Source organism: Staurois parvus, unplaced genomic scaffold (assembly GCF_062004578.1).
Source record: "Staurois parvus isolate SC_StPar_1 unplaced genomic scaffold, SC_StPar_1.0 ptg000439l, whole genome shotgun sequence".
Taxonomy (NCBI): domain Eukaryota; kingdom Metazoa; phylum Chordata; class Amphibia; order Anura; family Ranidae; genus Staurois; species Staurois parvus.
In genome coordinates, this window is record NW_028318235.1 from 5,582,258 (window position 1) to 5,610,152 (window position 27,895).

A 27,895-nucleotide genomic window follows, 5' to 3' on the forward strand; every position below is an offset into this window, starting at 1 on the left:
GGTCACGTGACGGGGAAATGCTTGCTTCTTCCTACTGACAGCCTCAGGTGCCAGGTGTGCTGGTCAGGTGCCCGGTGCTCGGGCCGGAAGTCCTTTCGGCGGCATGGAGAAGTCGAGGAAGTGTGTTGTTGTTACAGGTAAGTAAAAGGGGGATGGCGACAAACAACGTGAATGAACACTCTAGTACCATGGTATATAGAGGTTTGCATGTGACTGGAATGAATTCAGTATAGTAATGAATTACTTTGGTGTTCTTTGTCAGGAAGCCCAATTCATTCGTCTTTAGACTGCTTAGTCCTGTGCAAGCATTGCCTTTGGATTTATTTGCTCATCATCTCCAGGCAGCCAGTGCTTTGTATAGAGAAAATACACTTACCTTCTTTATTTTGTTACATAATGAGTTGTTTAACCGCTTGAGCACCGGAAGGTTTTACTTTTAGACCATTTTTTGCTATTTGGCACTGTGCTACTTTTACTGGCAATTGCGTGGTTGTGCAACGTTGTACCCAAATGAAATTTATATCATTTAATTCAAACAAATAGCGATTTTCTTTAGGTGGAATTTGATCAAAATAGTTTTTTTTAATTATGTAAATAAAGATCACAAATTTTGAAAAAAGGATATTCTCAATTGTCTGTTATAAAACACATCCAGTTAAAAAAAAAAAAAAATTTCATAGCTTTATGCCAAAATGTATTCTGCTGCATGTATTTGGTAAAAAAAAAGTGTATATCAATGTGTGAAGGTTATAGCATCTACAAACAATGGTATATATACTGGAATATTTTTTGTTTTTACACTAGTAATGGTGGTGATTGGCGACTTATAGTGGGACAGGCCATCCGACACGAACTCACACTGACATCACCAGTGACACTAATGCAGTGATCAGGAATAATACTATACACCAGGGGTCTCCAAACTTTCTAAACAAAGGGCCAGTTTACTGTCCTCAGTTTCTAGGGGGACTGGACTGGGGACATTGGGAATAGAAAAGGTCACAATGCTAGTGTTGGGAAAAAAAAAAGCCCCATCTTTGATGTCAGTGGAAGGAATAGTGCCCCATTGTTTGTGTCATTGGGATCTTTCATTGTAGTAAGCAAAAGTATAGCTTTTATGAGCAGGGGGCAAAAGGAGTGGGCATAGCGGGCACTCTTGACGAGTGCATATGACAGGTCAAATGACTCGTATTAACCCCCTGCAACACTGGAAGATTACCACTGCTCTTATACCCCTGCTCTATGGTTATATCTCTTCCTCCTCTGCTCCTGGCCATTCATAGAACACCCCCCCCCCCAAAAAAAAAACAAAATTGAGGCCACCCCACCCATGTGTTCCTGCGCACACAAATGTAAATGCTCCATCTGGGGCTCCTACATACGAGAACGTTTCTTGCACACCAGAGTGAGAACAATAATTCTAATGCCATTGTTCGACTGATGCTTTTAAAGCATCACCTGTGGAAAATATAGGGTACCAAAGTTCAGGGTCGTTTTGTGGACACATGCAAATTTAAAACTTGACACGCTGGGTATCTATTTACTAGGGGCAACCTCATCTTTTATACGTTGCCAAATTGGTTAATATATTGCTTTTTGTGTGCCCTAAAATAACTAATTTATTTTTACAGATCTTTTTTTTTTTTTTTTTTTTTTTTAAGTCCGCAAACGTGCAAACTACAACGAAAAACCCGTAAGTGTTCACAAAAAAAGTGCAAGTGCGAACACCACACGAAAAAGTGCACTTAGGGGTGTGTTTGTCCTACCCCCGAAGGGGTTGAACCGTTACCCTGATCCCCCGGGGCACGAAGCTCCTGACAGGGACAAGGTTCCCATTTGGTCCTCCTGGCCAAAAGGCCTGGTGGACCACCGTTCCTTATGCCCAGCCGAAGCCGGACATCCAGTACTAGGTCAGGGGGTTCTCCCGAAGAGAAAACCCCCTAGGGATCAGGGGAGGAAGGAACCAAAAGGCCACACATCCTCCCCCTAGACTTCAGGGTAGGCCCGAGGACCCACACCCTCCATCCGTGAAAACACACACATAAGTAACAGAAAAGTGACAAACGTGGGAGGTGAATAAATTTAAATAAATAAAAATTAAAAAAGTGGTACCGTGCCAAATTGTGCACAGACCAGGCCCTGAGGCCCGTAGCAAAAATTGCCCTGGACTTAGCCAAAAGGCTTGGTCCTTAGGGCGCTGTGCAAAAAGAGTGAAAAACAGTGACCATGTGCCATCTTCACACTGTGGGGTCCCACACCCAGGTGTTACTAGTGGCACCCCTGAGAGCGTCTTCCTCAGGGGGCACTGAGTTTGCGGACTTTCTGCCTTCCCAGCCTCTGGCCAGACCAAGGTAGATCCGTCCAAATTAGGAGGTACTGGGTCTTTCCAGTTTTCTCAGAGGAATTACTCCCAAGGCCCCAGAATGAATCATGGCGCTCCCTGGTTTCTGTCCCTCCGGTACTAGCCTTCCGGACCCCATCATACCAGTGAGGGTACTATACAACAGCCATCCCTGCAAAGCTAGAATGGCTGGGAGCACCCCCACTGGACACTGATAAGAACAGATACTACACTTGATCTTAGCCAAAAGGCCGAAAAGCGATTTATTTTTACAGAACTGTTGCATATAAAAATTGGAGGTACTATTTTTTTCTCCAAGACGGGTTTCCAAACTTTCTGAATAAAGGGCCAGTTTACTGCTCATCAGACTTTGAGTGGGCCTGGCTGTGGCAAGTGTGAGTAGAAAATGACCTAGCGTCAGTGGGATTTAAGAATGCCCCATCATTGGTATTAGTGGGAGGAATAGTGCCCCATTGTTGGTATGGGGGGAAGAAATAGGGTCCCATTATTGGTATCAATGGGAGGAATAGTGCCCCATCAATGAACACCGTCAGTGGAAGGGATAGTTCCCCATCATTGGTGTCAGTGGGAGGAATAGTGCCCCATCATTGGTGTCAGTGGGAGAAATAGCGCCCTGTCAATGGTGTCAGTGGGAGAAATAGCGCCGTGTCAGTGGGAGGAATAGCGCCCCGTCATTGGCGTCAGTGGGAGGAATAGCGCCCCGTCATTGGCGTCAGTGGGAGGAATAGCGCCCCGTCATTGGCGTCAGTGGGAGGAATAGCGCCCCGTCATTGGCGTCAGTGGGAGGAATAGCGCCCCGTCATTGGCGTCAGTGGGAGGAATAGCGCCCCGTCATTGGCGTCAGTGGGAGGAATAGCGCCCCGTCATTGGCGTCAGTGGGAGGAATAGCGCCCCGTCATTGGCGTCAGTGGGAGGAATAGCGCCCCGTCATTGGCGTCAGTGGGAGGAATAGCGCCCCGTCATTGGCGTCAGTGGGAGGAATAGCGCCCCGTCATTGGCGTCAGTGGGAGGAATAGCGCCCCGTCATTGGCGTCAGTGGGAGGAATAGCGCCCCGTCATTGGCGTCAGTGGGAGGAATAGCTCCCCGTCATTGGCGTCAGTGGGAGGAATAGCGCCCCGTCATTGGCGTCAGTGGGAGGAATAGCGCGCCGTCATTGGCGTCAGTGGGAGGAATAGCGCGCCGTCATTGGCGTCAGTGGGAGGAATAGCGCCCCGTCATTGGCGTCAGTGGGAGGAATAGCGCCCCGTCATTGGCGTCAGTGGGAGGAATAGCGCCCCGTCATTGGCGTCAGTGGGAGGAATAGCGCCCCGTCATTGGCGTCAGTGGGAGGAATAGCGCCCCGTCATTGGCGTCAGTGGGAGGAATAGCGCCCCGTCATTGGCGTCAGTGGGAGGAATAGCGCCCCGTCATTGGCGTCAGTGGGAGGAATAGCGCCCCGTCATTGGCGTCAGTGGGAGGAATAGCGCCCCGTCATTGGCGTCAGTGGGAGGAATAGCGCCCCGTCATTGGCGTCAGTGGGAGGAATAGCGCCCCGTCATTGGCGTCAGTGGGAGGAATAGCGCCCCGTCATTGGCGTCAGTGGGAGGAATAGCGCCCCGTCATTGGCGTCAGTGGGAGGAATAGCGCCCCGTCATTGGCGTCAGTGGGAGGAATAACGCCCCGTCATTGGCGTCAGTGGGAGGAATAGCTCCCCGTCATTGGCGTCAGTGGGAGGAATAGCTCCCCGTCATTGGCGTCAGTGGGAGGAATAGCTCCCCGTCATTGGCGTCAGTGGGAGGAATAGCTCCCCGTCATTGGCGTCAGTGGGAGGAATAGCTCCCCGTCATTGGCGTCAGTGGGAGGAATAGCTCCCCGTCATTGGCGTCAGTGGGAGGAATAGCTCCCCGTCATTGGCGTCAGTGGGAGGAATAGCTCCCCGTCATTGGCGTCAGTGGGAGGAATAGCTCCCCGTCATTGGCGTCAGTGGGAGGAATAGCTCCCCGTCATTGGCGTCAGTGGGAGGAATAGCTCCCCGTCATTGGCGTCAGTGGGAGGAATAGCTCCCCGTCATTGGAGTCAGTGGGAGGAATAGCTCCCCGTCATTGGCGTCAGTGGGAGGAATAGCTCCCCGTCATTGGCGTCAGTGGGAGGAATAGCTCCCCGTCATTGGCGTCAGTGGGAGGAATAGCTCCCCGTCATTGGCGTCAGTGGGAGGAATAGCTCCCCGTCATTGGCGTCAGTGGGAGGAATAGCTCCCCGTCATTGGCGTCAGTGGGAGGAATAGCTCCCCTCCAATTGTGTCAGTGGGAGGACAAGTTCCCCACCAATTGTCAGTGGGAGGAACGGTGCCCCATCATTAGTGTCAGTGGGAGGAATAGTGCTCCTTTGTTGGTATTAGTGACAGAGATTATGCCCCATTGTTTGTGTAGATGGAATAGTGCATTGTATCAATGAGAGGAGTAGTGTCCCAAAGACCTGATAAAGGCAAGCAAAGGGCCACATCCGGCCTCCTGGCGGCAGTGCTCTAAGGATCTGCTTTCAAAAATATGTTTGGGGGGTTTTAACTAATCTTCAGGCTTAAAATGTTTTTTTTAAATGTGTGCAAAAAAAGGAAAACTGTGGTCTGCCAGTGAAAGGGTTAATACGGTTTCCCAAATCACCGTCCAAGACCGCTAGAGACAATTGGCTCCAACTTCAACAGGAAACACAAACCGAAAAGATTAAAAAGCCCCTCAGCCTCAGTTGTTTTGTGTTTCTGAACTTCCAGGAGTACAGCCCCTGTATTTCTCACAGCACAGTTCTCCTTTAAAGGATAAGTTTACCTTTATACACAAGAAAAAGCAGATTTTTTTTGCAGGTAAAAAAATGTGCATATATTTTTTTGTTGCAGGAGCCTGTAAAGCATTGCACCAGTGATTAGCAATTCCTGTGGAGCACCATGGTAGTTCATGGATTCTTCCTCTCAGTGTATCTGCTTGCCTATACAAGCAGATACCATGGTGCTCCATAGCACCGTGGTAGTTCATTGAAAACTACAAGCCGTCAGTTGCTAAGGCTCATTCATGGCCATTGTTAAATAATTTGACAGCTAGCAAGGGGGGTGAAGATCCCTCACTAGCTGTCAAAGTGGAGGAGTGGGGGGCCGGTGCAATCGTTACATGTTACAAAATGACTATAGGTATAACATGTTATGAATGGTGAACTTATCCTTTAACTCTCTTTGCAGGAGAGAGGAATATCAAGAAAGAGTTAACTAGCATTGGAACTTTAATTGGTAATCCAAAGTGCATTTGGTACAGGCTGTTCAGAATAATTTGCTGAGGACAGTATGGACGAGGTCACAAGAATGTGTCATACCTAATTATTAACGTGTTGAAAAGCCCCTACTGAGCCAAAGTTTTAACCACTTGCCCTCCAGAGGATTTACCCTCCTTCCTGGCCAGGCCATTTTTTATTATACGGTGCTGCGTTACTTTGACAATTGCGTGGTCATGCAACGCAGCACCCAAATTAAATATATGTCCTCTTTTTTCCTACAAATAGAGCTTTCTTTCATTGGTATTTGATCGCCTGTGCTTGTGCACTCTAAACAAAAAAACCAACAATGTTTAGAAAAAAAACAATATTTTTGACTTTTTGCTAATAAACATGTCCAGTAAAAAATCTAATTTCGTCATAAATTTAGGCCAAAATGTATTCTGCTACGTCTTTGCCAAAAAAAAATCCCAATACGTGTAAATTAATTGGTTTACGTGAAAGTTATGGCATTGAAAAATGATGGTATAGATCCTGGAATTTTTTTTTCTTTTTTTTTTTACTAGTAATGGCGGCAATCAGCTACTTATATTGGGACTTTGGCAGCATTCTGACACTGGGGGGGTGGGGGGAACTGATTTGGTGTCACTGACATCCCCAGTTACACCAATACAGTGATCAGTGCTAATAAAAAGCACTGACACTATACTAATGGCATTGGGCAGGAAGGGGTTAACATGTGGGGAGATCAAAGGGTTAACTGTGTGCTTTTTTTTTACTACGTGGGCTGTGTCTGTGTTTCACTGTAAGCACACTGCTTTGTATGGCTCTGTTATGCAGTGTGCAGGAGCTGACAGGGGAGAGATCTGTATTGTTAACATACAGCTCTCTCCCCTGTCAGAGATACTTAGCGATCACCGGGTGCTGGCAAGTAATTGCTGACCAGGACCCAGTGATTGACAGCTGAGGCTGCGAATGGCGCCTACCGCCCTGTAGCAGTATTTCAGCTATAGGGCAGAGGGGAAGTAGTTAATTTAAAGTGTAAATTAATTTAAAGTCAAACCGTGTTTGTTTTGCTAATATTGTAGGGACTGGTTAGAAGCTGTCTAGTGTTTTTTTTTTTTCTTTCAATTACTGAACTTGAACTGAGAGAATTTCTCTGCAAAGTTAGGGGAAGTCCCCTCTTAGTTGTCACTGGAACAGATGTTCTTATTGTTCTATCTGTTCTGGTGTCAACTGCAAAATACTAGATTTTCCATCACTTGACATATAGATATGATCAAGTAGCTTTTTAGCAGCCCAGGTTGTTGTTTCTACAGGGATTGTTCACACTATGCAGTGACCTATGTTTTTTTTCTGCACAGAACAACGCAGGAAACGTCTAGGGCACATAGAAAACTATTGTTACGTATGCGCCCTGTTCATATTACTGCAATAATGTGGAGTGTGGAAAAATGCAGACATGCTGCATGTATCCACATGTATCATCAGTGGTACCACTAAGCATTTCATCATGTTTCTTTGTGGAGAAAAGAGTCTCAAAGTAAAAAAAAATGTAAACCTTGTGATCTGCTGACACAGTGCATTATACGGCCCAGCAAGATTTACACCAGCACGCATCCTAAAATGGAGCGTTTTAGCATGCATGTAGTGCGAGTGGGTCCACAGAGAAAAATGTAGACTGTAAAGTTTCAAAACCTGTATGTATCCCCCCACCACAGGTGATTGGTTTATTACAGGTGCAAACGTCCCAACTTTCTGAGATGGGTTTGAGGGACCCCTTTTAGCAAAAGTATGTAGGCAGAAGACCCTGCCATACCCATCCTCCCCCAAAGGATACTTCTACAAAAAAGGTTTAGCACTGTAAGACACTTTTTGATAGATACATTTTATATACAGCTATATGCATCAGACCAAAATGAGGGACAAATGATGAGAAAACAGGGACAGATGGACTTTGTTCCAAATCGGGGACAGTTGGGAGCTATGCAGGATGACAATATCTTGATGGGCTCAGACATGTGGGTTTGGAAATGTATCCAAATACACTTGATTTTAGCCTTCCATTGACTTGTAGGGCAGTGGCAGTAAAAGTAAATATTGTCTGATATTTACATTTATTTTTATCTGTGTTTCACTCTATGTGTATTACACACAGAGCTTACAGACTTTTAGGCCCTGTTTGCACTTACAAATAGGGCCAGCTGCAAGTACTCTGGAGACTCAGCTGGGTTCCCACAGGTAATCGCTTCATGACCGACAAAATATGAACGCCTGTGAATACTTGAGGGTTTAATCAGCCTCCCATTGCTTTGCATAGAGCTTCCTGCCCACAGCTAATTGCAGGGAACCCAGCTAAGGCTCTCGCAGGTAATTATAAACGGTCCCATTCACAAGTTTGAATAGGGCCTTAGAAGTCACAATGATGAATTATGTTTGTAATCTTATTGTTTCTACAGGATTTGGTCCTTTCGGTGAACATGCTGTTAATGCAAGCTGGGTGGCCGTACAGGTTAGTGATTTATTTGTGGTAAATTAATTTAGGAATGTCTGTCTAGCAGGGAGCAGACCCATGCAACAATTTAAGTTGATATCTTGATAATTCAGACCGTGTACTCTAAGATATGGAGGCTGATTTACTAAAGAGGTTAAGAACCTTCAGTGCAGAACCAACAGTGAGCAGGAACAGGGGCTTTGTGAGAATAGTTAGCACAACCGCAAACAGGGAGGCGATATAAGACCGGTAGATGAATATGTATATATATAATTTTTAGAAACTGAACTTAAAATAAACTGAAGTTAAAGTGATATAAAGGATAACTTTTTTGGCTTAAAATAAAAAAGATGTTATAACTACTTGCTCTGTGCAGTGATATTGCACAGAGCTGCTCCCTATCTCTCTTTTGGTAGTCCCGCACCTGCACTGTCAACTCCAGTGAGAGGAGTCATTTAAGTGTTTAGGGATCAGGGTGGGTAGGACAGACGGTGAGGAGTTCTTTACCTTATTGCAAGGAATGCATTAGGGTAAAATGTTTTGAATTTAAAACCACTTTATCTTCTTCCTCTTTGAATCCCATGTATAGCAGCATTAAGTCCCCGGTCACGCCAGTGCGACTTATCATGCAATTTGATTGTCTCAAATCGCATGACAAGCCACGTCCTATTGTACGCAATGGAAGCAGTCAAATCGGTGCAACTCCAACTCCATAGGAGTCACACTGATTTTGAAAGCAGTTCATGCACTACTTTTTGCAAATTCAGGTGCGACTTGCATAGTTAGCTGTGCATGAAGTCGCACAAATGTCTTCTAAGTCGCACTGACATCCGACTTTGAAATCATTGACTTCAATTGAAGTCGCACAATTTCAAATTCGTATTCAGTGAGACGGCAGCCTTAAGCTTCATTCAGACGTGAGTGTTTTGGAATCGTGGACAGATTTGAGATATTTTGCCTGCGATTCCAGAATTTCATCAAAATGTGTGACTCACTTGCTCTGCCATTATTTGCAATTGTCACGCAACAAAAATTGTGGCAAAACGTGCAACACCAACCTAGCTTAGTGCCAAAATTTGGTACTTGAGCTTCTTTGGCACGTGTTTGGAGTGGAGGGAGGCCTATTCAAAATGAATGGTGCCGCTCCAAAAGCTCACCACAAAAGTATGCAAAAAAAAAGACGACACAGCATGGCTAAGGTGTGAATGGGGACTTAAACTGACAGAGGGATGGGCAGCACTTGGCCCAGTCAAGAATTGACTTGTTCACTGTTACTTGAAAAGTAGCAGTGAAGCCCTCACCTTGTTCAGTTGCACTGTAACACACATTTGAACCATAGGGTCTATGTAGCCTTTCTGTAGTAGTATCTCACGCAGTGGCTCCTATTCCCACAATTGTATTTCAACTCAGATACCTTGTGAGCGGAGTGCTGAGAACAGATCTCGGAGTGACTAGCAACCTGAAAAATTAAAAGTTTGCTATGTCATATAGAACATTTAGAAATGTGACTTGTGTCTAAGCAATACCTTGAAGACTTTAGCTTTTTTTTTTTTTTTTGGTTGAAAAATTATTTCTGAAAAATAGCAGAGTGCTTCCTAGTATGTATCCTACAGCCTTTTAGCTGAATATAAACAGTATGCGATTATGGCCCCTTTCACACTGACTGTCTGATCAGGTCTGCCTGTCAGTTTTTCAGGCGGACCCGATCGGACCATCTATACACCTCTGTGGACCGGTGGGTGTCAGCGGACACCCGCTGGCATCCGATCTGATTCTGCACACCAAAAACAGACGGATGGAGATCTGTTCCCCATCCGTCTGGTGGATAGGATGGCAGTAGGATGAAAACGGACAGGTGGTCCGTTTCCATCCAACCGTACCATGGAAGGCAGCAGATAGTGTCTGTGTCAGCTCTGCAGCAGCGGAGCAAACACAGACCTGTCATCTGCTTGCTCAGCAGGTATCTTTTGGAGAGATCCCCTGCTGAGGAGGCAGATCCGCTGACAAGTCCTCCCCGTCTCAAAGGGGTCACTGTGCCTCGGACTGCTAGTCTCATGAGATTTGGTGATGTCACTACTGTGCTAATAACTGTTGTTCTTCCTGGAGGCTATGTGGACTCTTAGGATGCAAATCCCTGCCCCTACCAGAATGGCTACCTCAACACAGAAACATGGTGCAGAACTAGCCATGGTAGAGTGCCTTAAAAACGTATTAATACCCCTTGAAATTTTCCACATTTTGTCATGTTGCAACCAAAAACGTAAATGTACTTTATTGGGATTTTATGTGATGGACCAGGGGTCTCCAAACTTTTCAAACTAAGGGCCAGTTTACTGTCTTTCAGAATTTAGGGAGGGCCGGATTGTGGCCGGTGAGGGTTGAAAATGTCTCAAACCCAGCATCAGTGAGAATAAACCTGGCTTCAGGCTTGGTGATAAGAAGAAGTGGGAGTAGTGCTTTATCATTGGTATTAGTGGGAGGAATAGTACCCCATCATTGGTATCAGTGGAAGAAACGGTGCCCCATTCTTGGCATCAGTGGAAGAAACAATGCCCCATTGTTTGTGTCAGTGGGAGAAATAGTGCCTCATCATTGGTATTAGTGGAAGAAACAGTGCCCCGTTGTTATCAGTGGAAGAAACTGTGCTTAATTGTTTGTGTCAGTGGTAGGAATAGTGCCCATTGTTTGTATCAGCAGGAGGAGTAGTGCCCCAATATTGGTATTAGTGGGAGAAATAGTGCCACATCATTGGCTTTAGTGGGAGAAATGGTGTCCCATCATTTGAATTAGTGGGAGAAATGGTGTCCCATCATTTGAATTAGTGGGAGAAATAGTGCCCCATCATTGGTATTAGTGGCAGCAATCATTGGCATTATTGGGCCCCATTGTTGGTGTCAATGGGAGGAATAGTGCCCCATTGTTGGTGTCAGTGGAAGCAATGATGCCCCATCATTTATATTAGGGGAAGGAGGAGGAATTGCCCCATCATTAGTCAGCAGTAGGAATTATGCCTCACTGTTGGTGTCAGTGGGAGGAATAGTGCATCATAAAGTCTACCAAAGGGCCGCATTTTGGAGACCAATGTGACAGACTAACACAAAGTGGCACATCATTGTGAAGTGAAAGGAAAATGATATTCACAATTTTTTACAAATATGTGAAATGTGTGGCATGCATTTGTATTCAGCCCCCCTGAGTCAGTACTTTGTAGAACCACCTTTCGCTGCAATTACAGCTGCAAGTCTTTTTGGGGATGTCTATACCAGCTTTGCACATCTAGAGAGTGAAATTTTTGTCCATTCTTCTCAAAATAGCTCAAGCTCTTGTCAGATTGGATGGATAGCATATGTGAACAGCAATTTTCAAGTCTTTCCACAGATTCTTAATTGGATTTAGGTTTGAACTTTGACTGGGCCATTCTAATATATGAATATGCTTTGATCTAAACCATTCCATTGTAGCTCTGGCAGTATGTTTAGGATCATTGTCCTGCTGAAAGGTGAACCTCCGCCCCAGTCACAAGTCTTTTGCAAACTCTTAAAAGTTTTTCTTCTAAGATTGCCTTGTATTTGGCTTCATCCATCTTCTCATCACCACTGACCAGCTTCCCTGTCACTGCTGAAGAAAAGCATCCCCACAACATGATGCTGCCACCACCGCGTTTGATGGGGATGGTGTGTTCAGGGTGATGTGCAGTGGTAATTTTACGCGAAAAAGTTCAATTTTGGTTTCATCTGACCAGAGCACCTTCTTCCACATGTTTGCTGTGTCCCCCACATGGCTTCTCTCAAACTGCAAATGGGACTTCTTATGACTTTCTTTTAACAATGGCTTTTTTCTTGTCACTGTTCCATAAAGGCCAGATTTGTGGAGTGCATGACTAATAGTTGTCCTATGGACAGATTCTCCCACCTGAGCAGTGGATCTCTGCTGCTCCTCCAGAGTTACCATGGGTCTCTTGGCTGCTTCTATGATTAATGGACTCCTTGCCTGACCTGTCAGTTTAGATGGATGGCCATGTCTTGGTAGGTTTGCAGTTGTGCCATACGCTTTCCATTTTCGGATGATGGATTGAACAGTGCTCTGTGAGATGTTCAAAGCTTGGGATGTTTTTTATATAACCTTGCCCTGCTTTAAACCTCTCCACAACTTTATCCCTGACCTGTCTGGTGTGTGCAGTGAACTTCATGATGCTGTTTGTTCACTAATGTTCTCTAACAAACCCCTGAGGGCTTCACAGAACAGCTGTATTTAAACTTAGATTAAATTACACACAGGTGGACTCTATTTACTAATTAGGTGACTTCTGAAGGTAATTGGTTCTGCAGTTGCCATGGTGTTGCACATGTGATCAGCTGCAACACGACATTTCATGGCTTGATAGTTCATCTGAGAGCACAAGCAAGTCTTGTTATCATTCATGGCATGCCTTGAATGTAACTCTTTCAAGAAACAGTAGAATTAATGGGTTTAGTTCCACATTAAAGAAAAAATACGGGATAGGCAAAATAAATCTCCTATTAGTACAGCCCCCTATACAAAACACTGAACTGTTAATACAATTTTGAAAATCCTTACCATTTAGGAGAAAAGTCTAACTGAATTTTCATGACCTCATCTCTGTAATTAAAAAATATAACAGCATCTACTCTGCAAAGAAGGAGGTGTAACAGCAAGGATTACATCATATCCTCTCCTCTCTCTCTGCAGTAAAAGGAAACTACAGTTCCCATCATCCACAGGGAATTGTAGGAATGTGTCTGAGAGTTTCAGTCTGCCCACCACTGCAAGTGGGGCTGAATTACATCACTGCTTCCTAGAGGAAGAAATACAGAGGATGTGCCAAGACCAGTGGCTAGGGCAGTGGTTCTCAACCTGTGGGTCGCGACCCCCATGGGGGTCGAACGACCCTTTCATAGGGGTCCCCTAAGACCATCAGAAAACACATATTTCTGATGTGTAAAGAGCAGCTACTGTGTAGAAAGCAGCTGCTGTGTTGAAAGCAGCTACTCTGTTAAAAGCAGCTACTGTGTTGAAAGCAGCAGTATTGGAGGTAAAACGACACTCATGAATTATAATTACTGGGTAAATAATTTTATGGTTGGGGGTCACCACAACATGAGGAACTGTATTAAAGGGTCACGGCATTAGGAAGGTTGAGAACCACTGAGCTAGGGGAATAGGAGGCATAGCAGCAACTGCTCTTATAAACAGGAAACCAAAGAGAATTAATTGTTTGATTTGAAAATGAATAGGCTATTTCTGAGCAATTACTGAGTGAACCAAAAGATGGATGACATATTCAGTGAAGGTAGGAAATCGGTAACAAGGACATGTCAAGAAGTTTTTGCCCACAGTTCTGCTTTAAGTTTTGATGATGCAGCCATCCAAACTCTGCCGCTTTATACGTATTACTCATTGGTTAAAGCACACTGCATGTTTCTTTATCATTTGTAATTTCTTTCAGGAACTTGAGAAGATTGGGTTAGGAGATGCTGTTGATTTGCATGTGCATGAAGTTCCAGTTGAATATCAGACTGTACAAAGGTTAATCCCAGATCTATGGGTGAAATACAATCCTGAGGTAAGTTGGGGAAGATATTAACTCAACACAGTGGGGCTGATTTACCAAAGGCAAATAAGCTGTTAACTTTAAAAGTGGATTTTCCCTGGAGCTTGGTGAAATGCCACTTTGCAAAGAATGCCCAATCACATACAAGAGAAAAAAAAAAACACGTTTTTGCATGACTGGATTATTGAAGTCAGCAGGACTTCACCTCTCTCACTAAGCTCTGGGGAAAATTCCATTGCAGCAACCTATTTGCCTTTAGTAAATATACCCCAATGAGTATCTCATTTACTAACAACTTTTAGATTGCTCCTTTTTAATCTCAGTTTCTCTGGGGATAATGCAGAGATAAATTTAAGAGCGGATGCAGATTTTTGATTTCTTAAATTTTGGCGACTGTGGAATACCCTCTCAATGAAGTGGCCTAGAGTGGAGAAACAGGTTAAGATTACGCATGTTTGTTCTGCAGTGGTACCATTCTTATATGGTTATGGACTTAGGCACCTAATATCAGTTACAGAGAGGTGGTAAGAGTGTCACCACATAAAGAACGTTTAGAAGAACTAAACTTGCAATGTCTTAATCTGTCGTCCTTCCCCTTCTTCACAAATGTTAAAAATGTTTATTGCATTTTTTTTACCTTTTTTTTTTCTTTCCGATCTCTGGCCTAGGCTGGGTCCTGCTGCCTCCTGGGCCCATCCACTAGAAGCTGGTGGCATTTGTGCACATACACAGAAATCCACTGCCATGCTTTGCCAGCTCCCAGACTCCTGGAAGAGTTACCTAAGCCCAATCTCGATCCAGCTCTGTGCCCAAGAGCATCATTGGACATAGAGCAGCAGTGGTAGCCATTGGCTCCTGTTGTCAAATTCAGTAAGGAAGGAGCCTGAGGTAGGGCCAAGCTGCACCGTTTGTCTATAGATGCACAGAGCCCGGCTTGGGAGTGAGCCTGTATGTCCGGCCCCAGAGCATTTGCTTGTTATTTGGGCAGACACTGAAGAGGAGGCGGTACTATTGCACAGAGCATCTAAGTATAACAGGATTATTTTAGTAAAAAATAGCCTAAGGTAACCCTTTAAAGGTGCAAGTTTATGATATTACTAACTTGAATGTGACACAAGTACTTTTTGTGATTCGTATGGCACAGGTGGTGGGAAAAAAACAGGTTGTGCCCAGGACTACACAGCAGTCTGCAGTACAAATGCTTTTACAAACCATCTTCTTAATAGTCTATTCATCACTGTGTGCTTTGCCATTTGGGTGATTTCTGTTATCATTATGATTTAAAAAAGGAGCCAAACAACTATTTGATAATAAATGGCTTCATATGATCATCATCCTCCAATAAAAGAGTGTTTGTTTTTTGGCATGATCAGTCATATTTTCAATATCAATGCCAAAATTTCACAATTTCTGCCAGGGTATGCAAACACAACTATATATATATCTATATATATATATATATATATATATATATATATATATATATAGTTTCTGTGCAGAGCACAACTATATATATATATGTAATTCACAAATTATTACTTTATAATATAGTAATCACATCATTGTAATAATAATCACAACCTGTTACTCTAGAATGTGACATTTGTAATAGGCTTTGTTGCAGAAGGTTCTGCATGATTTGTGCTTTATACAGAATACTGTATCTTCACTTATTTTAATATGAATTACATTGAAGTCAGTTTTTTATACATGTATCGCTTTGATTATATTCAGTCTGTATTTGTCCTTTTTATATGTACATGGATGGCCCAGGAGGTGTAGCTCCTGAGGCTTCATCCAGCAGAAAATCAAATCTCTTACATTCAGGCATTACCAGATGCACCCCCTGGTCCTGAAACTGGCAGGTTTATAGGACAATTTTTCCAGTCATCTACCATTGGAGAAATTATTTCACCTTGCTCTTTAAAGCATATAACTCATGTAGCGTTTTTCATCATTATACAGTAAGTAATTTATTTATGTAGTCCTTCATACAGGGGGGTTGTTCTTTATGCTATAGCACAATACATGAGACTCGCAATATATGAGTCCTTTTGAATGTGTTCATTATATTATACTATTTAGCAGTGTTTATGTTCCATACAACTGTATAAACTAGGCAAGGTTGCTGCAGAGGCAGTCAGGTCATTCACGTGATACTTGCCTTGCACCACATGTTATGGGCTGTTATTTCAGCCTGTAGATATTCTATTCGTGCTCACTATCACTCTGAACCTGATACTTGTTATGGTACTGTTAAAAAAATCAATATATATCTTTTATTCGACCTTCGCAACAGAACTGCAGGCTGTCTTTTGATGTAGAGATCTACAGTAGTGATCTACACAACTTACTTCACACCAGTACCAGTTTGTAAAATAGTTATATTTATTATTTACCCCATTTCTGTTTATTAGTGCATTTATATACTGGTGTATGGGGTGTTTAGGTATATAGAGAGCTTACATGGCTGCCTTACCAGCATTCAGCTATGGGGACTGAGATATCGTATATGCGTAGGCATACGTAGGCGTTTACGATTGGATTGTCCATACATATCACTCATTAGCAGTTTATTTTTAACTATGTATTGGCATGCCAGAACTGTAAGTAGCCCAATATGTTCTGTTGCAGCTGCCTAATACTAACCTGCCTGCTGGGAAGATAGTGGAAAAGTCCCAAAACACTGATCCGTAGAGGTAAAGACAGTGTCCAGGGCCAGCAACATTTCACATTTTTGTGGGGTGTAGGATTCCATGATAGCTAACCCATGACTTCAACTGCAACTCCTGATGTGCCCAAGCAGCTACTTGCAGCAGTTTAAAAAATAATGCCCTTGTTCATCAGTGTATAAAGGGGTAAAAAAATGAGCCCACTGTTTACTTTAAAAAAATATACTAAGAAACTGCTAGACTGCCATTTTGTCATTAACGAATACATTGATACTCGGGGGTATAAGATTGGACCCAGTGTTTATGTATTTATCACATAATTAAGTGGATTTTATTTTTTCTCTGATATATAGTTTTACCACAGAATTTATGAATCGCGTATTTATTTGATGAAGAATCAGTTTATTTAAATCCATAGGCTTGTCACAATTCATCACGGATAGTTACACTTTTTATTTATTATGAATTAGCATAATTATGATTATTGATTTCATATCACTGATTTATTTGAGGATTAATTAAGAATATATCATTTGTTATTTTCCATCACGGATTAATTATGAGGTGTTAATGGTTAGTTTATGTATGAGATATTTATGTATTTTAGTTTCTCACCAATAGACCTATTATATATATTTTTTATCACTTTATGGTATTTATTATTATAGGTTCAGATGGTACTTATGATGTACATATAGGGAATTGTTTTAGGTATTTTTTAGCGCTTCACTATTTAGTATGTGGTATTTATGACCTATTGGTTGAGGCAGAGTGATAGCAGCTGTAAGATAGGGACACATCCATATTAAGCGCAGGAGGATATTTCCTTTTTTATTAGTTTTCAAAGATCGCCTAAAGGCAGACAGGGTTGGGGCTGACCGGACATGCTGTGGTAGGGAGTGGCTCTGGAGAAGTCCTGGAGGCGAGCGTGGCAGGAGGTGATGAGGGAGCTAGAGAGGAGGATATCATGGGAGGAGTGGAGTGGGCGATTTTGGGTGGTATCTATAGATGAGGTTGGTGATGTAGCTAGGGGCAGTGTTGTGGATGGCTTTGTAAGCTGTGGTTAGTATTTTTGAATTTTATACGTTGGGTTAGTGGAAGCCAGTGGAGGGATTGGCAGAGAGGGGCAGCAGTCGCTGATCGGTTGGTAAGGTGTATGAGTCTAGCAGCAGCATTCATAATAGACTGAAGGGGGATATCCTGTGTAACGGTAGACCAGTGAGGAGGTAGTTGCAGTAATCACGGCGGGATATAACCAAGGCGTGGAAAAGTTGTTTTGTGGTGTCATTGGTCAGGAAGGGGCGGATTTTGGAAATGTTCTGGAGGTTGAGGCGGCAGGATTTAGCCAGTGAGTGGATGTGGGACCCAAAAGAGAGGTCAGAGTCTAGGATTACCCCTAGCACCCTGGCATGAGGGGAAGGACCAATGGTTGTGCTGTTGATCTTAATGGTAAAGTCGTGAGTGGGGGACCAGGGAGGAGGAAATATTACAAGCTCAGTTTTTGAAAGATTGAGAGGGTGAGCTGGGGAATGGAGAGATAGATCTGAGTGTCATCAGCATAGAGGTGGTATTGGAAGCCATGGGAGGTTATCAGCTGGCCCAGGGAGGAGGTATAGAGTGAGAAAAGGAGGGGTCCAAGAACAGAACCTTGGGGTACCCCAACAGAAAGAGGAGGCGGAGCGGAGGAGGAGGAGTTGTATTTGACACTGAAAGTGCGCTGAGAAAGGTAAGAGGAGAATCAGGAGAGAGCAGAGTCACGGAGGCCGATGGAGTGGAGTTTACTGAGGAGGAGCAGGTGGTCGACTGTGTCAAAGGCAGCGGAAAGGTCAAGGAGTATGGAGTAATGGCCGTTGGTTTTAGCAGTTAGTAGGTCATTAGTGAGTTTTAGTAGGGCAATTTCTGTGGAATGTTGTGGGCGGAAGCCAGACTGTCGGGGATCAAGAAGGTTGTTGTCGGTGAGGTAGCAGATCATACAGTTGTGAACAAGGCGCTCGAGAAGCTTGGAGGCAAACGGGAGCAGGGAGATGGGTCTTAAGTTATTCAAACAGGTGGGTTCCAGCGAGGGTTTTTTGAGGATGGGGGTGCATGTTCAGTGCATGTGTGAGTGGGCAGGGAAAGGTGCCCATGGAGAGCGAGAGGTGATATGATGCATGTAATCGATTTATTGATGTTTAAAGTGTAAATTTATCTTTTCAGAAAAAAATTAAAAGATGAACTATCACCCTACACCCGCCCTCCCATGTGTACATGCAGTGCATCACAGCGTATAATAGAGCTTTACCATGTGCTGTGGTGTATTGAATGTAAGTCAGACGTGCTTTGCCCTGAAAATGAATGAAACTGTAACGTTCTAACACATTTAGTGTGCACAGTACTGCAGTGTACCCCAACTGAGAGATGTGAATGAGCCCTGAAACAAATAATACAGATTCAAACGGACAATTTTTTTTACCAAAGATCATTGAATCCTGGATGTCCAGGCTAAATGTAGCAGTGCCCATTAACTTGGCTATAGCCATGTTAATTTACATAACTAAATAATTTTATATATTTTGCTTTTTGGTACGATGCTTTAATAAAACTCTGCAGGCATATGGCTTGTTTTATGAATAAAGCCTCAAGCCTGCATGTGATCACTATACTGACTCGGACAAGCTGTGGACAAGCACATAATTGGCTGCTACCTGTCATAGGGCAGAGGTAGACTCTGCATGGGACATCATACAGGAAAACATGTATCCAACAATTGTGGTCAGGAATGGATTAAACCTTCTGATATGGTGCATAATAAAACATTCACACATATTTCAAAGATTCATTTTTTTATCTTTGCTTTCTGATCAGATGATTACAGAATTAAAATTTTCAGCCTAAACCTGGTCCAGTTCTAAAGGAGGTCCATGACCTGTAGCCTACCTGATGGTAAAGGTCAAAGGCATCCCTATGGCTCCAAATATGAAACTACTTAGAACAGCTCTAACTTTTTATTGGGGTTTTATACAGTGTTATCAGTTTGTCCATAGTAATGCATGACTACGATGCAGAATCCAGCTAACAACCTTTTTCTCTATTTTATGTGCCTCCAGCTCATTGTTCATGTTGGAGTTTCTGGTATGGCTACAATGGTGACATTAGAGAAATGTGGACACAACAATGGATACCATGGCCTGGATGTTCGCCAGTTTTGTCCAGATACAGAGTGTTGTGTGGACGGAGGACCAGAATGCTTACACTCTGTTATAGACATAGATACTGTTTGCAAGAAAGCAACAGAAGCTGGAATGGATGTCCACTTTACAGTGTCTTCAGATGCGGGCAGGTATGGGGTCCAGTTAACTACAACATTTAAAACACTTTTTTGTTTTTAGTACTCATGGGTTTAGTTGTTTAAAGCTGTTTTCAGGCAATCTGCTAAATACACATATAAAGAAAAGTACAAAATAAATGTTGGACTTTACTGGTACCAGGGAGCACACCATTTGTATCAATTAAACATTTGTTTTTATTATATTTCTAAAAGATCAAACCAAACAAAAATTAAGAACAATCTGAGGTCATCACTCAAATTTATAGATCATTTCTTATGTAAAAAAGGAATGAAAGAAGGTGCCACTGAGTGCAGACCGTTAATATTGAATTTTAAATAATGGTGTAAATGAACACTCACATTTTAAAAGATCGATTAAGATACATCTGTAGTCCATTGGAAAGGTATCTGTATGTGCTGCAGATGATTGGCGTCCAGTTCCTAGGTCCAGAGGCCGGCTGTCAGAAGATGGGACCGAAAAACTGCTGTGTACTGTGGTGGATTCAGGTGGAGCTCAGCGTACGGCATAACCGCGTCATCAGAAGTGAAGAAGCAACGTTTTGGAGAGGGAACTCCCACGCCATTTTTTTAAAATGTTGGCGTGGGAGTTCCCTCTCAAAATCCATACCGGACCCGAGGGCTTGGTATGGATGGGAGGGGGGACCCCACGCCATTTTTTAAAATGTTTTTTTTAATTGCCGGCAATTTTTTTACATTCAGCTGTCAGTGGGGAACCCTGCTAACAGCTGAAACATTAACACATGGTTTTCGCTACTAAAATACCGCATGACTTGATAAAATAACTCATGCGGTATTTTAGTAGCTTTTACTTTTTTTCTGACCTCTGCAACACATTAATTTGTTTTCAATGCATTCCTATGGGAAATGGCGTTTCAGTTTACAAATTTTTTGGTCCGAAAAGTCCTGCAGAGCGAATTAAAAAAAAACAAAAACAAATTAAATATATATATATATATATATATATATATATATATATATAATTTTTATTTTTTTTATTATTTTTAGAGAAGCCCAAAAATTGAGGATGGTATATTGGTAAAATCTATTTCTGGATGTGACAGTAGCTTGCCTATCTGCTGCCAGCTCTGTCCCTTGGTTTCCCAGGTTTAGGGATACCTTGTGATAGCGTGTGAGTGCACCATTTTATCCATTTTTCTCAGCTGTTTGTTTTTTCACTTTGTGTAAGATTATATTGTATATAAGGATACATCTCAATGTATGTTTTTATAGTTGGGTCATACGCCTGTAAATCCTAATCGAAGGTCCTGAGGAAGCACGTGTGCAAAACGCGCTGACCTCTTTGGATTACTGCAATGGAAGAATTGTATATGAATTGAATAAATTATCTATAAATTTAAATGATGACCTCAGATTGTTCTTTAATTAATTTTTGTTCGTTTTGATCTTTTACAAATGTAATAAAAAACAAATATTTTATCGCTACAAATGGTGTGTTCCCTCATACCAGTAAAGTCTGACCTTTTATTTTAAAATTTTCTCTAAATGAACATTGGGACAAAGGAGACGCAGCAATACTGTTATATAGACTGCTAAATACACAATTGACAGGAATATATGGGAGCTGTCTTGTTGGCCAGAGGATTTGTATTTCTGTCCATCCAGCCTTAAGATATGCATACATTCTTAACACCACATGACCAGTCTGGTGACCTGGCTTTTCTCTGCTGCAGGTAAAGTGATATTAAACTCTCCTTTTTTTTTTTTTAATAAACTCAGTAGGTGATGTAATCACTTAGTATGCAGCTTTTTTATCTTTTAATCTTTGCCTATTCCTATGCCTTTTGTGCTTTTTGCCAACACCATATATGAATAACTCCTATATAAAAAGAGAACAAAAATTGATGCAGTGCTAAAACGTTTTTAAATGTGACGTAAAGTGCAATGTGAAACAATCTGCTGTAGCATCTAAAACTAAAATGTGTTTAAAAAAAAAAAAAGAATTAAAATACTGAAATTATTGTGCATACAGTCTGGTTAATACATCAAGACATGCAAAATGTTTTTTTTCTTTTTTACAGGTTTTGCTAAATTTTAACTACCCTGTAGGTGCAGTGGAATATTCTTTGAAACCTTCCTTTTTTTTTTCATTGTGATTTGACTTGCCAAAAAGCTCCAGCTTTGTTCCATCTATTGAAAGGTCATACTCCCGGAAGTACTGAGGCACGTCAATGTACATTTTAAACATTTTCAACCGAGCTCTGTTTTTCTTTTAACATTGAAGTCCTTCTTGTTGTTCTTCCTTTGAGCCCACTAAAAAAGGGACAGATGGTGTCATCAAAAGTCAAAGTACATATATCTAGTACACCAAGGATTACTGGAATAAAGTCTTAGTGTTTATTCAGAAATCGCATCACAGTGGAAAATGCACTGTTTTAGGGGCACATGTCTGACAAGGGGGCCCTGAGTGGCCCTGAAACTTTGCACTTTTTTCCCACTGTGATGTGATCACTGAGTAAGCACTTGGACTTTATTTCAGTGATGTATACTTTGGCCTATGGTACCAATCTGCAGCTGGCAGTTGCTACAGCACCCACTTACACCTTGGCTTTTCCAGGAATGTGTGAGATGGGAATATTGTATATGGTGTGAACACTAATTTACCTTGGACTTCAACTTGTATCTCTTTGGAAGATTTCTTGGCTCTTTGCCTACCATTCAAACTATTTTTCTTTGGGGTTGATTTTTCTTCCTGCAACCATATCCAGGGTGGTTACCTACACTCCCATGGACTATAAACTTATTAATATTTGCAACTGTAGACACAGGAACATAAAGCTGCTTGGAGATGGTCTTATAGCCATTACCTTTGACAAGGTTAAAATTTTCATTCTAATTTCTTCCCAAAACTCTCTCCTATGCTTTCTTTGATCTCTGTTCAGTATTTTGCACATAATAATACCAGACAGCAGAGTGGCTACTTTTCACCATTTAAATAGGCTGATCGATTACAAGATTGGAGACGTGTGATGCTACTTGCAGAAAATCCCTATGATCCAATTGATAAACTTTTCTAAGGGTACAAACATACAATATGTGTCCTTGCTATTTTAAAATATCTTTGTAAGTGCGGACTATATCTTTTCACACATTCCTTGATGTTTTATACATAAGACTCTCTAGGCATCTTCTTGAGTTTATAGTAACTTGCAATGTGTAATTAGGCGACAGAATGAGGGACAAAAGCATTTATATGCAATGTACTACTCAAGCCTTGGGGTTGTTAATTCTTAGGACAAATCTAGTTTTTAACAGGTAATGAGACCTGCCAGCACAGTACAGACTTAATAATGATAAACCTATCTACTCAGCCCTCTCCTTAATATTACATAAAAGGGGAAAGCTAGATAGGATTTTCAAATTTGTAAAAAGATAAGCAGACATTTTTAATTTAATTTTTTTTTTCGGTTATGTTATGTGAATGGGAACATGTAACACATACGAAGTAGGTATTACCCCAATTAGGCTGCAAAAGTAGAAATAGACTTAAAGACACCGAAAAGCCTTGGTTGTCTTTTTCAAAAGACACTGCTGTATTTTAAGATAATCTCATTACTCCGTGCCATAAAATACTGTGTGCAAAAGGTCCAGATATGGTTGGTAAAGATCTAGCCAGCAAGATAGTTGTGCTGTATTTGTAATTGGTTGTTTCTTTCTTGTAGATACCTGTGTGACTTCACCTATTATACCTCTTTGTACGAGAGCCAGGGCAAATCTGTGTTCATCCATGTGCCTCCTCTAGGAAAGCCGTATACAGCTTCACAACTGGGCCGTGCTTTACAGACCATTTTAAATATTATCTTGGACATGCTGGAGCAATCAGAAGACCATATCACTTGCCATCAAAAACACTGACAAGAAAAGTCTTTGTATGGAAAGTTCAGCAGACTTAGTAAAGAGGGAAAAACATGAGAATCATAAAGTGCTTTTATAACATTGAAAATCTGTTTTGGTTCTACTGTGGATTGTTTAGTCCTCTTTGAAAAATTAAAAAACCTTATTTCCTACCACTGCCAAAAAGTACCAATTAACTGTACTATCTTTAAGGTAAAGGGAGAGACCAATTAGGAGAAATTTTAAGAGATTTTTTTCAATACAGATCTGGTGTATTGATATGATTGCGTAATTTTTAAATCAGGTGTTTTTAGTTTCTCATTAAACTACTTTTTATACAGCTTTTTAATACCTAGATATAGGAGAAAAACTACACATCTAGATACAGAGCTAGTATACAGTACATTCATAAAGCATTCAGACCACCTTCATTTTTAAAAATTTTATGTTTCATCCTGACACTACAAGGTTTGTAAATGTATGAAAGAGGAAAAAATGAAATCTCACATTGGCATAAGTATTCAGACCCTTTAAATAATTTTAGCTCAGGTGCCTCCCATTTCTCTTGATCGTTGCGGAGATGTCTCAACACCTTTACTGGAGTCCACCTGTGGTAAATTAAATTGATTGGACATGATTTGGAAAGGCCCAAAACTGAATGCATACTGTATCAGAGCAAAAATTCTGCTTCACTGAAGGTTTGCAAGAGCATAGTGGCCTCCATAATTCTCAAATGGAAGAAGTTTAGCACAGCCAGGACTCTTCCAATAGCTGGTCGACCAGCCAAAGTGAGCAATCGGGAAAAGAGCCTTAATAAAGCTCTGACTGAGCTCCAGAGATCCTGTTTGGAGATGGGACAAAGTTCCAGAAGGACAACCATCACTGCAGCTTTCTACCAATCTGGGCTTTGTGGCAGAGTGGCTAGATGGAAGCCTCTGCTTGGTGCAAAATGAAAGCCTGTTTGTGGTGTGCCAAAAAGTACCTGAAGGACTCTCAGATTTCACTGCATGGTGGTGGCAGCATCACCCCGTGGGGGTGCTTTTCGACAGCAGGTACTGGGAGACTGGTCAGGGTTGGGGGAATGGATGGAGCGAAGTACTGCGATATCCTCATGAAAACCTTTTCCACAGCGCTCAGGACTTCAGACTGGGCCGAAGGTTCACCTTCCAACATGACAACGATCCTAAGAACCCAGCCAAGACAACACAGGAGGGACTTTGGTACAAATCTGTGAATGTCCTAGAGTGGGCCGAGCCCTGACTTAAACCCTATTGAACATCTCTGGAGAGACCTGAAAATGGCTGTCCACTGACTGTCCCCATCCAAGCTGACTAAGCTTGAGAGGATTTGCAAAGAAGGATGGCAGAAAATACCCCAGTCCAGGTGTCCAAAGCTTGTCACGTCATACCCAAAAAGACGCAAGGCTTTAATTTCTGCTGAAAGTGGTTCAACAAAGTACGGAGTACAGGGTCTGAATACATAAGTACATGTGATATTTTAGTTTTTTTTCCCTTTAATAAATTCAGACATTTTTAAAATTCTGTGTTCACTTTGTTAGTTTGGGGTACTGATTGTAGATTGAGGAAAATAAATGAATTTAAACTGTAGTTTTAGGCTGCAACATAGCAAAATTGATAAAAGTAAGGGGAATCTGACTACTTTATTAATACACTGTGTCAATTTTCAGTGCCTTGAGATTTTGAAACTGGACAAGTTATCATTTGCCTAGTTCTAAAACTCCTAAAGGCAGGTGATTACCTTTTTGGTGTGACATTGCCACTGTAATGAAATGGTTTCTTTGCTTTTCATGGTCTACTAAAGCAAGTACAGATATAATTTTACTGTTATACGCATAGAGCAAAACAATAAAAACTTTGCAGGTTAAAATCTACAAAGTCAAAAGGGATCATGACTTGAGCATTTAAAAGTTTTTTGTTTTGTTTTTTTTTGTTTTTTTAAAGAATATTGTTCTGGAATAATTTATTGCTGTCAATCCTAGGCCCTTCCGTTTCCTCTCTCTCATTACTACAGTAGAGGACTTACAAATGATTTACACATAAAGAACTGTACTAGCTCTACTAACTATTATGTAGTTATGCTACATAATGATATCTGACACAGTACACTTTTTTTTTTTTTGGTTTTGTGGAAAAAATCTGAGGGTATGGATGTTCCCCTCTAGCCTGTACAGCCACAAGGTCTTAATCTTAACTGGTTGCAAATAGACTAAGGCTGGCAGTTTTCACACAGATACTTGACTGAAATCATGGACACTGACCTGATTACATTTAATACAATCAACTACTAGTTTTAACGTATGTTTTCTCTCCTCTGCCCACTTGGGTTGTCCAAGTAACCTGGCATTGTTCAGAATGTTTCACTGCCAAAACAATACCCAAATAAAAATGTAAGTGCCATGTCTATATATTTTATTTATTTTAAGTATTACCTTTCCATATCAGAGCCTTGCTTTTTAGTGTGATTTTACAGACCGATTTCCATTCTTTATTTTGCTTCTCATTCCTATTAGAATTAAATGTTGTTTGAGTGGTCAGAGATAAGGAGGGTATAGAGATGTGAGACTTAGCCACTGCCAAAATAGGTTAGTTTTCTGCTGCCTATGGGCCATGCATAATCTCTATACAACATACTTCTAATTATATTCTCATTTAATGTTGCTGTATAAGGTTTATTTTAGAATCAAAAATATTGCTTTAAATTGCATAACACCCCACATTTGGTAAAATCATTGCTGAGGAGTAGGAAGTGTTTAAACATCTTGTGTTAAACCTTCAGAAATCCAACTTATTTGATTTTTTTCATACTCCTAATATAATTAAAACATCTTAAGAAATAAGGTGTACTTTTGCAAAATAATTGTCTTTCAAACTTTATTTGGTATGGATAATAGACGCCTTCGGATGCCTGCGTGCTGCATTTAATCCCCATATGGTGCTACCTGCACCCCTCAAAAATTGGTGCTAGTACTCACCAGTTTCTCAGTCACTGGCTTTGACTTTCATGCAACTTACTGTTGGCACATTACACTAACCAAGGAGCAAAGTTTCCAGAGGTAGGAGGAGGGTCGGCTCTAGGAATCTGGTTGGTACTTGTATCGAAGATTTTGGGGATGCAAGATGCTATATAGTAAACAACTGGGGTTTGCAGATATCTGGAGTTGCCTACCACTCATAGCAAGGAGGCAAAAAAGAAAGCCACAGACTTTTTTTTTTTTTTTTTTTTTTTTTTAATTCCGCTCTGATTTTGCTGAGTAAGAATAAAGAAAAAATAAAAGTATCATCTTGGTTATACACGTAAACTTTTTTTTTTTTGCAAACTTTATTCTTGCACTTCCTCTCTTCTTTCTTTTTGACAAGTTAAGATATTCCTGGTATAGTCATTGATGAGCCCCAATGTTGTGACAAGAGAAAAAACTGCTAGAAAAGAAACAAATCTTCAATAACCATGGCAGAAAATACTTTTCAAGTTCTTTAGTTTTATTGAATTTGCGCTTCTGGTGTGTTGCTGCACCTTTTTAAGGAGGATTGAGCTATCACTTGGTAAGCCAGCTCTGACTTTATTCATTCATACTGATGATCTTTGTTAGACTAGAGTTATGGACCACACTTTGCAAAGTATAATGACACAGCAGTGTGACTTTATATGAATTTGCAAATGTATGCTGCTGGAACCTCTGTTTTTTAGTCTAATTGTGTCTGTCTCTCTCTTCGTTCCAATTTGATGAAGCAGGTGAGGATAAAATAATTCCGGTAGGCTGGTGCGGTGCACCACATTAAAGAGATGGTACTCCTAATTTAATTAGGACAATGATTTAGAAAGCATAGAACTACAACTCTATTGCAAAATGTAAAGAAATCATTTTTCTAGCAGCCTTAAATGGTATCAGGAAAAAATCTGTAATGTTGTCACTGCTTTTTTTTCTATGGTAATTCTAATAAGGATAATGAAACATCATTCAACTACCTCTGCAGTTTGTATATTTGTTTATATTTACCCTACTTTGTCAGTGCCTTACACTGCAGATTTTTCTGACAATGTATGGGCTGAATATATAATTACTGCCTTTTTAGAATTGAACAAAAAATGGCCTTAATTTATAACTTAAGGCTCAATGCATTTGTATACAGCCATAATTGAGATTCTACCTCTTACTGTAAAAGGCATACTGTAAATTATTTCTAGATTGCAGTACTTTACCATCTAATCTAGTGACAGTATACTACTTTTGCACAATACTTGTCATAAACTGTATAATCAGAAATGCCTATGTTCATGTCTTTAATAAATGGTGATATCAATTGTGTGTTTGATATCTGAGTGTTGTTTTATATTGTGCAATTGTCTTCTACATATGTATGG

The 27,895-nt window shown here is 41.3% G+C and overlaps 1 protein-coding gene and 1 pseudogene across 1 annotated transcript; one reads left to right on the plus strand and one right to left on the minus strand.

Moving 5' to 3' along the window:
- Positions 1-27,839, plus strand: PGPEP1 (pyroglutamyl-peptidase I). Its single transcript, XM_089687903.1, has 5 exons — positions 1-137; positions 8,057-8,109; positions 13,559-13,675; positions 19,422-19,654; positions 23,344-27,839. Exons 1-5 carry the CDS (start codon positions 104-106, stop codon positions 23,534-23,536), a joined length of 630 nt encoding a protein of 209 aa, XP_089544029.1. The 5' UTR covers positions 1-103; the 3' UTR covers positions 23,537-27,839.
- On the minus strand, positions 2,489-2,604 carry LOC149454057 (U2 spliceosomal RNA; annotated as a pseudogene).
- Positions 27,840-27,895: the final 56 nt, after the last annotated feature.

What these genes read in the sequence shown, in the direction of transcription:
- PGPEP1 (XM_089687903.1), top strand. Translation starts at nt 104, where the DNA reads ATGGAGAAGTCGAGGAAGTGTGTTGTTGTTACAG. An exon ending in GAAGTGTGTTGTTGTTACAG is followed by an intron (nt 138 to 8,056) that starts GTAAGTAAAAGG and finishes TTGTTTCTACAG; the next exon opens with GATTTGGTCCTTTCGGTGAA. An exon ending in GGGTGAAATACAATCCTGAG is followed by an intron (nt 13,676 to 19,421) that starts GTAAGTTGGGGA and finishes ATGTGCCTCCAG; the next exon opens with CTCATTGTTCATGTTGGAGT.